The sequence below is a fragment of the Lotus japonicus genome, chromosome 5, assembly GCF_012489685.1.
Source record: "Lotus japonicus ecotype B-129 chromosome 5, LjGifu_v1.2".
Taxonomy (NCBI): domain Eukaryota; kingdom Viridiplantae; phylum Streptophyta; class Magnoliopsida; order Fabales; family Fabaceae; genus Lotus; species Lotus japonicus.
This window is the reverse complement of record NC_080045.1, coordinates 60,987,471-61,001,758: the sequence shown is the minus strand read 5'-3', so window position 1 is coordinate 61,001,758 and position 14,288 is coordinate 60,987,471. Positions and strand designations below refer to the sequence as shown.

Sequence of the window (14,288 nt, the reverse complement as noted above, 5' to 3'; positions counted from 1 at the left end):
AATATATTTTAATTTTATGAATTATGTATAATAATAAGCACATGTAAATGGACTTGTAGAAGTGGAAATTTTTTTACCTCATGAATTTAAACGTTGAATTGTGTCATGATTAAGCACTTTGAAATTTAATTTAAATTCAATTTTTAATATTTTTACCTTTTGAGCTTCTACATAACTCCTAAATTATTTTAATGCATAAGATTAACCATTAATTTTATATATTGTAATCAATAGATATACATATGTAAATTTCTAAAGCCTTCACAATATTAAATTTTAAGATTAATTTTAATAACATTTTGATATATTTTTCATTTTTGTACTTTTCAAATTCATAATTTGTAAATGTTTTTTTTTTATAATCTAAATTAATAGATATGTAAAAAAATATGTATTTTATGTTTGTTTATCCACGAACATAAATGAAGCACAATTCTGTGAAATTTTCCTTTTGTTAAGTTTTAAAATGAGAATATTTTTTTAATTTTACACTCGTCACATTATAATGTTTTTTTAGATATTAAATAAATTTATGTAAATGTTACACATGTTTTATGGAGTTGGGTAGGGAAATTTTTTTTGCCTCATGGATTTAGTTCTTTGTTTCTAATGATGTATTGACACTTTGAATTCACATTTTAAATTCATTCTTGAAATTTACAATTTCTATCTAACTCCTAATTGGTTTTTTAATTAAAGTTATAAAGAACGTTCAAGATGAAAACTAATGAACGATCATGATTGGTCTCCCATAAAATAAATCTACACAACTACAAAAATATCCACGGTAAAAAATATATTCACGAGTCATGGTTAATTGAAGGACAATTCAAATAATTTAACATGAATGTCATTATTCCTTCAATTTCTTTAAAAAAAATTAAGGATTTGATTTCAATAGGAAGATAAACAAAAATTAAGTACACTCACCAAATAGTGTTGATATATAAAAGGAATAAGAAGGCATAACAAAATCAAAAATTGAAAAAATAATGTAATATTAGTGACCACATTCATAGTGTAAGTGGCACCTAAAAATGTCAGAAGTGGAATTAAATTTAATGTATTAGAAGAGAAGAACCTCGGTGAAAAAAATGGAAACGGAATCAGTTAAATGTAAGAGGATAACAAAGACTCCATTGAACTACATTAGAAGAAAGGACAATCATTTGGTTGATTAAGTTGATAATAAAATAATGGAAAAAAAAGCAAGAAACTTACATTAACTAAAGATTAAATTATCAAAACATGCATCAATGACGAAAGTGACATAAAATGGGTAACTTTCACCGATTGAATTAGCGATAACAACATACATATTGCGAATCAACACTGAATCTCTTACCGTAGTGAAAAATAAGGAATGAGAAGAATGAATGGAAAAAGAAGACATGTTGAGACAGAACAAATGTGAAGAAGAAATGATGTTGAAATCATAATAAATAATTCAAAAGAGAGAGAGAAAAGGAAAATAAAAATGAGGATCTTACCGGATGGACAATGATGTTGAAGAACATCAATCCCTAGAAATGAAAGTTGATGAAGAAGAAGTGACTGATGAAGAAGAAGAGATTAAGAAGGAATTTTTCTAACTTGATGGAAGATTCTCTTATGCAAGGACCGTGTTATTGGAGAATATAGATGAGTGAGATTTCTTGCATACAAATAGAAGCTTTGGAAATCAAGATGAGAAATATTAAAAGAATTTGAAAGGGGAATGAAATGACGTTTCATATATGGGAGAAATAGGAAGAGACTATTACTGATTTTTGTAACCACAATCAACAGTTACAAAACAACCAAGAATGTGAAAATGTTGTTTAAAAGGTTTTGTAAAAGAATGCACTGTTAGGATTAGAAGAAATCAACGGTAAAGATTTATTTCGTAACTAATTATTCACAAATTTACATATATGCCCATAAAAAAATACTCACTCATGTGCATTGATTTATTGAGTTACTATTTTACCCTCAAAGTTGTAAAAACTTCTCTTTTATATAGATTATAGATTATAGATTATAGATAGATAGATAGATTATAGATAGATAGATAGATAGATAGATTATAGATTATAGATTATAGAAAGATAGATAGATTATAGATTATAGATTATAGATTTTGTTTTCAAAAAAAATAAATACATTTTAAATTGTAAGGACAGTCAAGATCAAAACTAATCAACGATCATGATTGATTTCCTAGAAGTTATTCTACGAAATTACATAAAGACCCATGGTAAAATATTCATTCATGAGTCATAGTCTATTGCATGACTATTTTACCCTTCTTGTTGCCAAACTTCTCTTTTATATAATATATATAGTTATAGTTATAGATATTGATAGATAGATGCATAGGAGAAAGATGAAAGACTAACAAAGATTTTTTACTGCTTCTTCAGTTCAAGAGGAGCCTGGACAAAGGATTACCGACTTCGCGAGGCCTTTTTGATCTACTCATGGCCTTTCTCTATATGAGTCCTTGCTTTCTCGATCAACTAACTTCGTGCTGAAGAAAGACGGGTCCTTGAGATTCTTGTTCATGAAAAAGTGGGATGAAATCAAAGAAAAAAATTATGAGAAAATCAAGATGGAAAATCAATATCAAACTGGTAAACTAAGCTAATCATTTTAAAATACATTATAAGTACATGCAAAATGACTCAAACTTTGAGCATTTGAAAAAATCAAAGCAAATACTTCAACACACACTATGTGAAGTACACATTCTAAATGAGCTTTATGACTAATTTATATAGTTATATAGGAAAAGGTTAGTGGTGTGTTTTTCTTTTGTTTGAGTGAAATAATATTTAATGTGCCCTATGGAATTCCATAACATATAATATTTAAGTAATCATAAATCCATTTAAATTAGTTGCAAGGTGAATATTAAATGGATATAATATGATATTGATGGAAGAGGAAAAGGTTAGTGACTTTTTAGTGAAATCATATTTAATCCATTCAATAAATCAAAACTAATTATGTTTTCCCTATGCAATTAGTTTTCTTTTAAGTTTTTTTTTCCTCTTGTAACAAAAAAATCCTTCAACTTCCCTTCTAAAGGATTATTAATATTTATTAATATTAATATTAATTTAGATTGAATTAATAATTTAATAAATGAAAATTAAGTATGTTTGTCCTATGAAATTCCATAACTAATAACATCCCATAATAATAAGTTCATTTAAAATTGTAAGGACGACCAAGATCAAAACTAATCAGTGGTTATGATTGATTTCCTATAAATAATTCTACAAAATTACATAAAGACCCATGATAAAATATTCATTCATGAGTCATATTCTATTGCATGACTATTTTGCCCTCCTTGATGCCAAACTTTACTTTTATCTATCTATAATCTATAATCTATCTATCTATCTATCTATCTATAATAATCTATATAAAGGAGAAGTTTTGGAAGCCTTGAGGGTAAAATAAGAATTCTATAAATCATTGTGTATAAAACTTGATTTCTCAAATGGGTAGTTCAGTAAATTGAAATATAATTAGTCAGAATTAAATCTTAGCCCTCGGTGCCTTTCAATCTTGGCCGTTAAAGTTTCTATTCTATTTTTTTGAAACAAAAATTTCTTTTCTTTTATGTTCCTTTTGTCTGCAGTCTTTCCTTATTCTTTCCGTTTTGAAATGTCACTCTCTCATTTATTATTCAAACTTTTGAGCTCTCCCATTTGCTTTCTCTAGAGACACCGTTTGAACAATGACCAAAACGCCTCAATGAATTGTGTGAAGTGTGAACTCATGGGCTGCTAGCATTAAGTGTGTGTTTGGATTAGCGTTAGCAGAATTTGATCTTATCAGAATTGGATCTGGTCAAAATTGGATCTGAAAACGTGAGTTCAAGTGATGTGATTTATGTTTGGATATACATACCCAAAATTGATTTTTGTATCAGAATTTCATTTGGATAACTTTGATTAGATTTGATTTTGATTGTGTAATGACCAAAATGGGTATATGACTATTTATTCATTATATATTGCATCATTTTCTAAACTTTATATTCATATAAATTTATTTGCAATTTGTGTTACCATAATCATTTGTGTCAACAATTATGTTCTCATCTTCACATTGATTGAAAACAATATCCATTTCAGCTCTCCTAATAAAGTTGTGTATAGTCATTGTTGCACAAACTAGTTGAACTTGCGTTTTAATTTTGAACTTAGGTATCTTCCGTTTCAATTTGTGTCACCATAATCATTTGTGTCAACAGTTATGTTCTCATCTTCACACCGATTGAAATCAATATCCATTTCAGCTCTCCTAATAAAGTTGTGTATAGTTATTGTTGCACAAACTAGTTGAACTTGCGTTTTAATTTTGAACTTATCTTCCGTTAATTTGGTGCTATTATTTTAAAATTCTAATATACATGCAAATGAAGAAGGGAAAAGGGGTAAAATTGAGTTTGTTTCGATTTGGTTTCTTGGATCCACGTTTGGTTGATGGAGAAGCTACCTTTCCTAGCATCACCAGGATCCAATTTTACTCTCAAAACGTGGATCTAATTGAGCCTTCCCAAACATGTTTTAAGACATGAAGATCCACGTTTAAGGCTTTGATCCAGTTTTGGGACTCAGATCCACGTTTTGGATCCGCAACCAAAGTTTCAAATCTAGAGAGGCCAAACGTGGATCCAGAAATTCAAAAGCAACTATTTCTTACTTCTGTAAACGTGGATGGGGGCCAAACGTGGATCGTGAATGAGTTTTCCAAACACACACTAAAACTCTTCCACCATTATCAATTTCCATCATTTCAAGCAAACGACCGTAAACTAAAGTAGGAAATCCAATCATCACACCCGAACATAATACGTTTCTTCTCATCCTTTGCTCGCCTCCCTCCCTTTTGAATTCTTATATATATAATGACAAAACTGCTTAGTTCGATTATGCTAAAAAAATTGTGTATTGATCGATTGATTTAAAGAAGCCAAAGTTTCAGTTGAGAGTGAGACGAGATGGCTTGGTACTCGCTGCAGCTACGGTGGTGTTGGGTGTGGCTACGACTACAAGGTCATCGAGCTTCGAGGAATCGGAACTACAGGAGCAACTCCTTCATATGCAAGATAGTGGTTGCCTTACTCTCTTCCTCCGTCCCTCGCACTCTTCGCTTGCAGGTATCGTAAACTCCATACAAGAGATGAGGTATTGCTTCACTTGCAGTTTAATTATGCAGCTTATTTAGTTAGGCATATAGGTTGCCGTTGCAGTAAAGATACTTGGCAAGAACAATTAAATTATTCAGATTTGGAAACCATGTATGTATACACATAAGAAATCGAACATGTTTGTTTGAGTTTCGATATGATATGCTTCGTGCCTGTCAACTGGATTGTTTGATGCTGATGCTTGGATAAGTTTCTGCTCAAGTGTGTAGATTTGGATTTCTGCTATATAATGCAGCAGGTTTTGGGGTTCAAAATGAGGGAAAAACTCCTTGGATGTCCATGCCCAGAGGTAAGCTGCATTTTTTCTTCTAGCAGTTCTAATTATGTAATTTCAGATTATTTTTGTAATATACTTCTGAAAGTTTATTTCTTACCTTCAATTTCAGTTTTGGAAAGGTTTAATACTATTTCTCTAAAAGGTTTGACAATTTATTACTGGGAGGTCCAATTTTTCTCCCCCAATTAAAGAAAAGAGACTTATGTAAGATACTTATTCATATGAATGCTTTCATTTTCATGAAGTTATTAATAAATAGTTTTTTGTCCCATTGGATGAAGGTAATCGGAAAAATTGTCTGTCCTTGAGCTTGAATGGTGAAAATCATTTAATAGTATCTTGAGCTGATATCCTATTTGTTTATTTTATTGAAATTGTTTTTCCAAAATATGAATCAATTTTGTACCGCCTGGTGCTCAAAACTCTCATTGTTAGAAACTTTTCCAATCATGTGAAAAATTAGTGCAGACTAATCCAGTGCATAGGATTTGGCCTCTGAATGCAATGTTCTATTTTTTTAGGAAAGTAAAAATCAGAATTATGGTTTCAAAGTAAATTTTGGTGTTTTCAAACTGATATAGAGTTGCTGATTTTGATGTGTATTTCAATTCTTCTAAACGGGGATGGAATTAAAAGCCTTTTTATTTTCTTCTTTCTATTAACCCAGGATTTACATGATTAGTCAAATGAATGAATTTTATGATGTGTTTTGATTTACGATGTTTGCTGCACAGATTGCTAGCTCACACCAATCTTTCTCTTATATACATCTCTTTCTCTCTCTCATTTGGTGAAACTGAAGTATATATCATTAACTATTAGATTAAAATTTCTTAGTGGTGGGGAATTGAATAGATAACCAAGAAGGAATTTGGAGAGTCTATGTGTAGATATGATGATTATAAGCTTCCAGAAGACCTACCAGCGCCAATGAACAACATCATTTTCTTATTTATTTAGCTTTATTTCATTTCTTAATTTTCTTTCTTTGGTTTGGGTGCAAGATCTGAGACTGAATGAGAAATCATAACTCCCTGTGATCTGCGGGAAAAGATATGCAAATAAAAAGAGTTCGTAAGTTTGTTAACAAATGTTGAGTAAAACATATAAATTGGTACTGAAAGTGAGCACTTACCTGTTATAGTGAGAGTTTCCATGTAGAAAAATGGAATTTGGTTCATATTTGGTATGGCTATTAGGATGGGAATAAGTGAATGACATTGTGAAAAAAAATATCCAGCTTTAGAAATGGAATCTAAATCTAAATGTACACTCTAAGTGAAACCATTATGAAGGATTTAGATGTAAATGGTCTCTAAATAATTCAGTTAAAACATGATAGAAAGGTGTCAATTTTTTCCCCTGTATTTTGGTTTTGTTAACAGAGGAACATTTTCATTAAGTAAACTCAACATTGTATTGTGATTTGTGACCAAATAAAAAAAGATGAGAACAATGAGCTGAGAGAGAAAAAATTGGGATTTCAAGAAACAATTTGAAGAGGGTTGAATTCAGAGCTATCCACTTTACAAGAAAGACTTCTTGAAAAACATATTGAGGCTTCAGTAAGAGGTTGCCTTGACAAGCAAAGTTAATAATCCGCAAACATACTTTCTTTCCGGATGTGCATACCAATATGCAATGGTTGCTGCTATATGCAGCTATTTATGGTGGTTTACTATTCCCATGAGAAACCAATGGTACATTACTTCTATTGCCTGCAAGCAGGGCTGGAGAGAGACACCATTTATACCTTTTATTGTCTTTAGAATGAGACACCTTTAGAAATTGAGATTAATTTCTATGCATCGACGGTGTAAAAAGTTTTACACCATCATTCAATCATAACCTTTCATTTTCTATTTTTAGATATTCTTAAATTCAAAATTAATTGTAAGCTAACAAAATGGAGGGATGTGATTGAATGATGGTGTAAAACTAATTTACACAGTCGGTGCATAGAAATTAATCTCTTAGAAATTTCTCTAACTTAATAATAACAAAATTAAATTAACTCTCCACCAACATAATAGAGAGCATTACAAAATGAAAGTGAATTTTAAAAGTGATTTGTTAATGTAAATCTTATGTTTAAGTGGAATTTGAAGTGAATTTGAGAAAAATTAGTGAATTAATATCAATTATATAATAGAAATATAATATAGAGAGAAAAGATGCAATTCTTTTACTTCTTTCATGGTCTTTTCTACTTCCTTTAATTCATTCAATTTTTTTTATTCATGGGAAAACTTTAATTCATTCAATAAATGAAAACTTAGTCCATTTTCCTTGTGAAATTACATAATCTAAATAATAATAAGTCCATTTAAATAAATTGTAAGGAAGATCAAGATTAAAACTAATCAGCTATCATGATTGTTTTCTTGGAAAATATTATGTGAAATTACATAAAAATTAGGGGACATAAGAGTTGTGGGGAATAAAGGGTGAGGCTCAGGTTCAAAACGTGGTGAAAGAACTAATTAAATTACTTACATTTGTAATAACTAACATTTTTCACTATAAATATATATAAAAAAAAGAATACGCCCGTGCAACGCACGGGTCACAAGAAGAGGATAAATAAGAAGAAAAAAAATAGTAACTCAAAACCAAAACAAACATTCAATAAAAAAAATATATTTTTGTTCCTTATATCTAAAATAAATTTTGTAATATTAATCCATAATATATCTTTAAAAAAATAACACATATTTAAAAAAAATCATAAAAAAATAAAAATGGATATCCCCGTGCATCGTACGGGTAAAAAATACTAGTATAATATATAGATAGATATAGATATAAATATAGATAGATAGATATAGATATAGATATAGATATAGATATAGATATAGATATAGATAGATATAGATAGAAGATTAAATTGAACAGCTTAAAGTAACATTCGGGTTTTTTTTTCATTTATAGTACACTTAAAATTTAAACATATTTACTAATGTAGTTTATTTTTTTATTATCAAATTGGTGTAAATCATCATTCTAAGTTGAGATACCATTTTTGTTTTTTTACTCTTTGCTTGTGACGGAAATTTACGTCACAAAGTCCTAGTGCAAAATATAAACAGCTTTAGTGACTTTCTTTATTTGCAACGGAACACTCAGTCACTAACAATCCGTCACTCAATTCTTTGCGGCAGAAAAGTTCCCTCTCAACATTCCGTTGCTAATTCAGTTTCTATAATTGACAAGGATTTTCTGACGGATAAACTTCCGACGCAAATAAATTTCCGTCCCTTTATTTGCGACGGAGGACTTCTCACCCAACACTCCGTCACTAGTGGTGTTTATATTTTGCACTAGGATTTTGTGACGGCATTTTCTGTCGCAAAAAAGAAAGTCAAATTAGTGGCATCAGCACGGGCAATGACGATTTTACTACAAACAGAAGGTATCGCCACTTGGAATTTGATAAAAAAAACAAGTTGTAGTAAATTAAATATGTTTAAATGTATACTATAAATGTTTTTTTTTTTGAAAGAACTATAAATGTTAATAAAATCAATACCAATATTCAAATATGTCTTTGACTGGTAATTGGTTCCGATATATACTGATAGGTGCACCTGCTCGGCCCTGCCATATATAGTCACGTTTCAACTGGCAACAACTGTTCCATTGTTTGATACTAGTATCCAGCAACCAGCATAGTTGGGAAAAATAAATATCTTTTAGCGATAATATTCTTTCCAACTTTTGTCGCAGTGGTGTATAGACGATACCAGGCTTAGTTTTATCTTTTAGCGATATTCTCCCCGAAAATATCTTCTAGCGATATTCTTTCCAACCAGCATAGTGTTACTTTTATCTTGTCATATACTATAAATGTTTTTCCCAGTTTTTGTTTAAACAGGAGAGCCCAATTAACCGTGAACATACACATCGAGAGCCAATAGAGTTATGGTTCCATGATGACCACCGCTTGGAGCAGCCACTGTGTGCGATTGAGATTGCAGGAAGTATAAAGGAGACAAGAAAGAACAGGTAGAATATGAGATAGCCGTCCTCGAATGATAGCTCAAATGGTAAGAGTTAAGGACATAAGAGTTAGGTGGGATGAAGGGTGAAGAGTCTCAGGTTCGAACCCAGATTGGAGGAACTAATTTACTAACATTTCTAACAACTAACATTTATCTATAAAAATAAAAGAATATGAGATAGCTGTGAGCATAAACGGAAATTGGGAAAAAGAAAGATAATAGCCTAATAGGTTCCTCAAGCGAAAATTAGAATTGGAAGAGATTTTAAGTTACCACGTCATATATATGACAACTCATTCGTTGGATTCGTCGTATATTGATTTATTCGAGCCATTAAGCATTTCCGATACAAGAAAGATCGGTCATCCAAGCTTACTAAATGTAAGAGACACGATTACGAACACCCGAAACACTATAAATAGGGAATGGTAATTTTTAGTACAAAAATACAATCACAAAATTATCAACTAAAATACACATTTTATAGTCAAAGATACCTTGGAATAACATTCCCATCAAAATATTCATAGGAATAAGATTCTTGGGTATCATTTCTTAAAACTTGTAACAAACTCCCCTAAAGAAAAAAAATTGGATATTAACCAAATGGAACCAGCATGTTCTACTGTTTTCCAATAGTAGAAAAACCATATCTGTCACTAAAGCATCCTCTTGCGGTTCACCATCCACAAATAGCAATTAAGCAAAAGACAAATACTAATTAATCACGCAATTTCGAATTGATTAGTTTAAGAATGTCAGGCTACCAATCAAAACTTATTCACACAGCCACACCAACTGGGCAAGTGTGGTTACTTATATTGAAAAATAAATTCCTGGTCTTAATTAATATCTAGGTCATTTTCTAATCGTTTCTCAGCATTAACTACATATACGCTTGCATGTGAATTAATGGTAGTTAAGGCCCGGACTATAATAAAAATTAGCTACTACTAGTTGCTACAGAAATCGAGTTATAAATACAATTCTCAGTCGACTAACTTTGACTCTATAGTCATACCTACGTGTAAAATGTTTGTTGTATCAAATAAAAAAAGAGCTATTGGAAACTCACATTTTCATAATTGGTCAATTTATAGATGCGCGGCCACCAGTGTAAGCATTTTTCCACTTTCGCCGTGCGGTCATGCAGCTTATATAAGTGTAGCAGTAACCAAACAATAACCATCATCACAAAATTATACACTCTGAAGTAGCAGCTACACAGAGAGTAATAATACAGAAAGAAACCAGAATCAGATCACAGAGATCATGAAGGACGTGATTCTTGAATCGCTTTTCCAAGCAGGTAAGCATTATTCTCCTTCTTTTGCATCCTTTGTTTTCTTTTCTTTTTTGGATTATATAAAATATGTTTCACGACATCCCTATAAAACCTATAATTATCATTTTTAGTCCTGACAATATTGTTCAACATTTCAGCATCCAAAGAGTATTTACTTAATGCGGTCCCAAAGGTTGACAAGCCCTCTAGAGATCAAGAAGAGAAGAATGAGGAGATCCAGGAGAATAATGAACAAATGAACAACCTTGACATCACCAATTTTTTTGGGGAGACACGTGTTAATTTATCTAAAATTATTGCCAAATATGTGGTGATGCTGAATCAAAACAAACAGCGTTGCTTAGGTATGTAGTATCATATTTGTATATGGGCTTTTATTTTTTATTTTTATCTTGAAGTCGATATATGTGTGTAAGACGCTTTAACTAATGAAATCCATACAATGCAGGTTTCCCTGTTAATCTGGAATTTGACTACGATGCGTTGACACCATTGTTGCATTACCACTTGAATAATGCCGGTGATCCATTTTTAGGGAGCGGTTATGCTCAAAATTCAGCAAAATTTGAAGTTTGTGTGCTTGATTGGTTTGCCAAATTGTGGGAGATAGAGAAGAATGACTATTGGGGATATGTTACAACAGGTGGAACCGAAGGAAATTTACATGGGATTTTAATGGGGTAAATTTTGTTGAACTTCTTTTTATAGCCTTTTGATAATTTACCACTCCCTCCGTTCCAAAATGATTGTTGTTTTAGGTTTTACGTATTTTCTAATTTTCTAAAATGGTTGTTGTTTTAGAAAGTTAAGATTATTTGTCACATCTTTTTTTTTACATCTTATTTCATATACGCCGTCATTTAGTATTACATCTCTCACCTACCACCTTAAATTTTAACCTATCACAATTCTCACCAATCACTTAACTTTTTTTTTAATCACTTAACTTATAATTATCATTATTTATCTTAAATATAACTCAATTTTAAATAGGGGTGTTTTAGTCAAATTTTATATCAATTAATTAACTTTTAAACTGTAAACACTACCTTAAACAACAACCATTTTAAAATGGTAGGAGTAATCACTAGAGGTAATGCTAATATATATTCTAAACAAGATTATTAAATTGTGTTAATTTATTGTGTGCAGGAGAGAAAAATTTCAAGATGGGATTTTATATACCTCACAGAACTCGCATTATTCATTATTCAAAATTGCAATGATGTATAGAATGCGATGTGTAAAAGTTAACACATTGGTGTCTGGTGAGATGGATTGTGCTGATCTAAAGGCTTTACTCCTATCTAATAAAGACAAACCTGCAATCATCAACCTAAATATAGGTATCTCATTTTTGATAAATTACTTATGTGCACAACATATAATTAATAAGCTTTAAGAACACACTCGCAATATAGCATGTAAAAAATATATAAACTTGGCTAAATCTATTTTTCTTTTTCGTGCTTAAAATTTACAGGAACAACTATGAAAGGGGCAATTGATGACATAGATCTCGTAATACAAACACTTGAGGAAAGTGGTTTTTCTCGTGATCGATTCTATATTCATTGTGATGGAGCTCTATCCGGAATAATGTTGCCTTTTCTTAAACAGGTGAATGAAAATTATAAACTCAAATTTTTAATTCTGAAATTGTGAAGAATGATAAGAAATGCGAAATATAGATACCAAGTACAAATATAATTATAAGAGCATCATAATTTTTATTATATACATGATTCTTTCTTCAATATAACTAATTTTTTAATATTGTCTTAATTTTCGTACAGGCTCTAAAAATTAACTTCAAGAAGCCCATTGGAAGTATATCCATTTCTGGCCATAAGTTTTTAGGATGTCCCATTCCATGTGGTGTTGCAATAACACGCTTAGAACATGTTAATGCTTTATCTAGAGATGTTGAATACATTGAATCAAGGGATGTCACAATCACAGGTAGCCGTTGTGGGCTTGCCGCAATCTTCCTTTGGTATGCACTCCAAGAAAGAGGTTTACTTGGACTTAAGAGAGAAGCTCGAATGTGCATCGCCAATGCACGTCACTTACTGAATAAACTACATGATAATGGTATTGGTGCAATGCGGAATGAGTTTAGCATCACAGTTGTGTTTGAAAGGCCTCCAGATGATGACTTTGTGCGAAAGTGGAGTTTGTCTTGTGAAGGAGATGTTGCACATGTGGTTGTGATGAAGCATGTTACTATTGAAATGATAGACTCTTTTGTTGGTGAGCTTGTGAAAAAAAGATCCATATGGTTTCAAGGTGGACAAATAAAACCCCCATGCATTGCAAACACTGTTGGTAGAGAAAATTGTGCTTGTGCATTGCATAACTCTTTCTAACCGAAGGAGGAATGCATCGGGTAATATAAATGGGTTATGTGCTATTATAATTGACAAAATTGTTGTACTCTCAAATATTAGACACTTTTTTTTAATGACTCAAATAAAATGGTTGTATTGAACCATAAGTTGCACTTTTGTATTTCGCTCGTTGTATTGATGAATATTCATACATCCTATATATAGTATTTGAAAAAAAAAAATACATCGAGCCTATAGCAAGTTTTCAATGTTAACAATTGCACTATTGTAAAGTTAGATTTATTTTAGTAAAACATGTAGCTAGTTTTGAACTAAAAGTTTTTTAGAATGACGAGTAATGATACACACCTCACTTTTTATTTCACGCATTTTCTTTTTATATCTCTCTGCATTTCCTGTCACATCAAAAATATATCACTCATTTCTCTTTTTTCTCTTCTTCTTTGCCTAAGATTGAGATGGAAATGGATTGTTTTTCTTTTCTTAAAAGCAAAAGTTTTATTTGATGAAATTATTGATGGTACAAACAGAATTCAACAAAGTGAGCAACTGAGCATAATCTCCTCCAATAATACACGTACAGAAATACCTTAAAAAAGTGCTCAGGTGCGCTCAAAAATATAACTTTGAAAATCCAGCACCTAATGAACACATACCTGCACAAAATGCAGGAAAAACCGCAAGCGACACTGACAAGGTCCAAAACCGGATCAAGCAGTATGCGACCAATGAGAAGGAGCATTTGTTGGGTACCGAGATATGGCAAAGAAACGCCACATAACCCAATAAAAAAAGAGTTCATCTCGCGATTGGAGGGGATGCGAATCAACACAAGATAACAACCGGAAAGCGAAATCATAAAAACCTAAGGGGGACGAACCCGAAAACGACCCCGATCAGCATATGGTCGACCCGAAACATTACCACCTTCACCGCCGACCTCAAGCAGCACTCTGGAGCCCAGAACCACGACGCCCAAAACAGATCGATCCATGACATCAAACAACACCACACAGGCTATACCATGCCTTCGACCATAACTCCACCTTACAATACCTCACGAACAAATCTTGAAGAATCCCCAGATCTACCGCCGACATCAAAGTTGCAAAAAGGCGTAGTTGGAGACATGGTTGACATTAAA

The 14,288-nt window shown here is 31.5% G+C and overlaps 1 protein-coding gene across 1 annotated transcript; it reads left to right on the top strand.

Annotated features, from left to right (window-relative positions):
* Nucleotides 1-10,643: 10,643 nt before the first annotated feature.
* LOC130716645 (serine decarboxylase 1-like) lies at nucleotides 10,644-13,296 on the top strand. The gene is made up of 6 exons (XM_057566630.1): nucleotides 10,644-10,796; nucleotides 10,931-11,137; nucleotides 11,242-11,473; nucleotides 11,946-12,139; nucleotides 12,277-12,413; nucleotides 12,590-13,296. The coding sequence occupies exons 1-6, from the start codon at nucleotides 10,760-10,762 to the stop codon at nucleotides 13,160-13,162; spliced, it is 1,380 nt and encodes a 459-aa protein (XP_057422613.1). The 5' UTR covers nucleotides 10,644-10,759; the 3' UTR covers nucleotides 13,163-13,296.
* The last annotated feature ends 992 nt before the right edge of the window (nucleotides 13,297-14,288 follow it).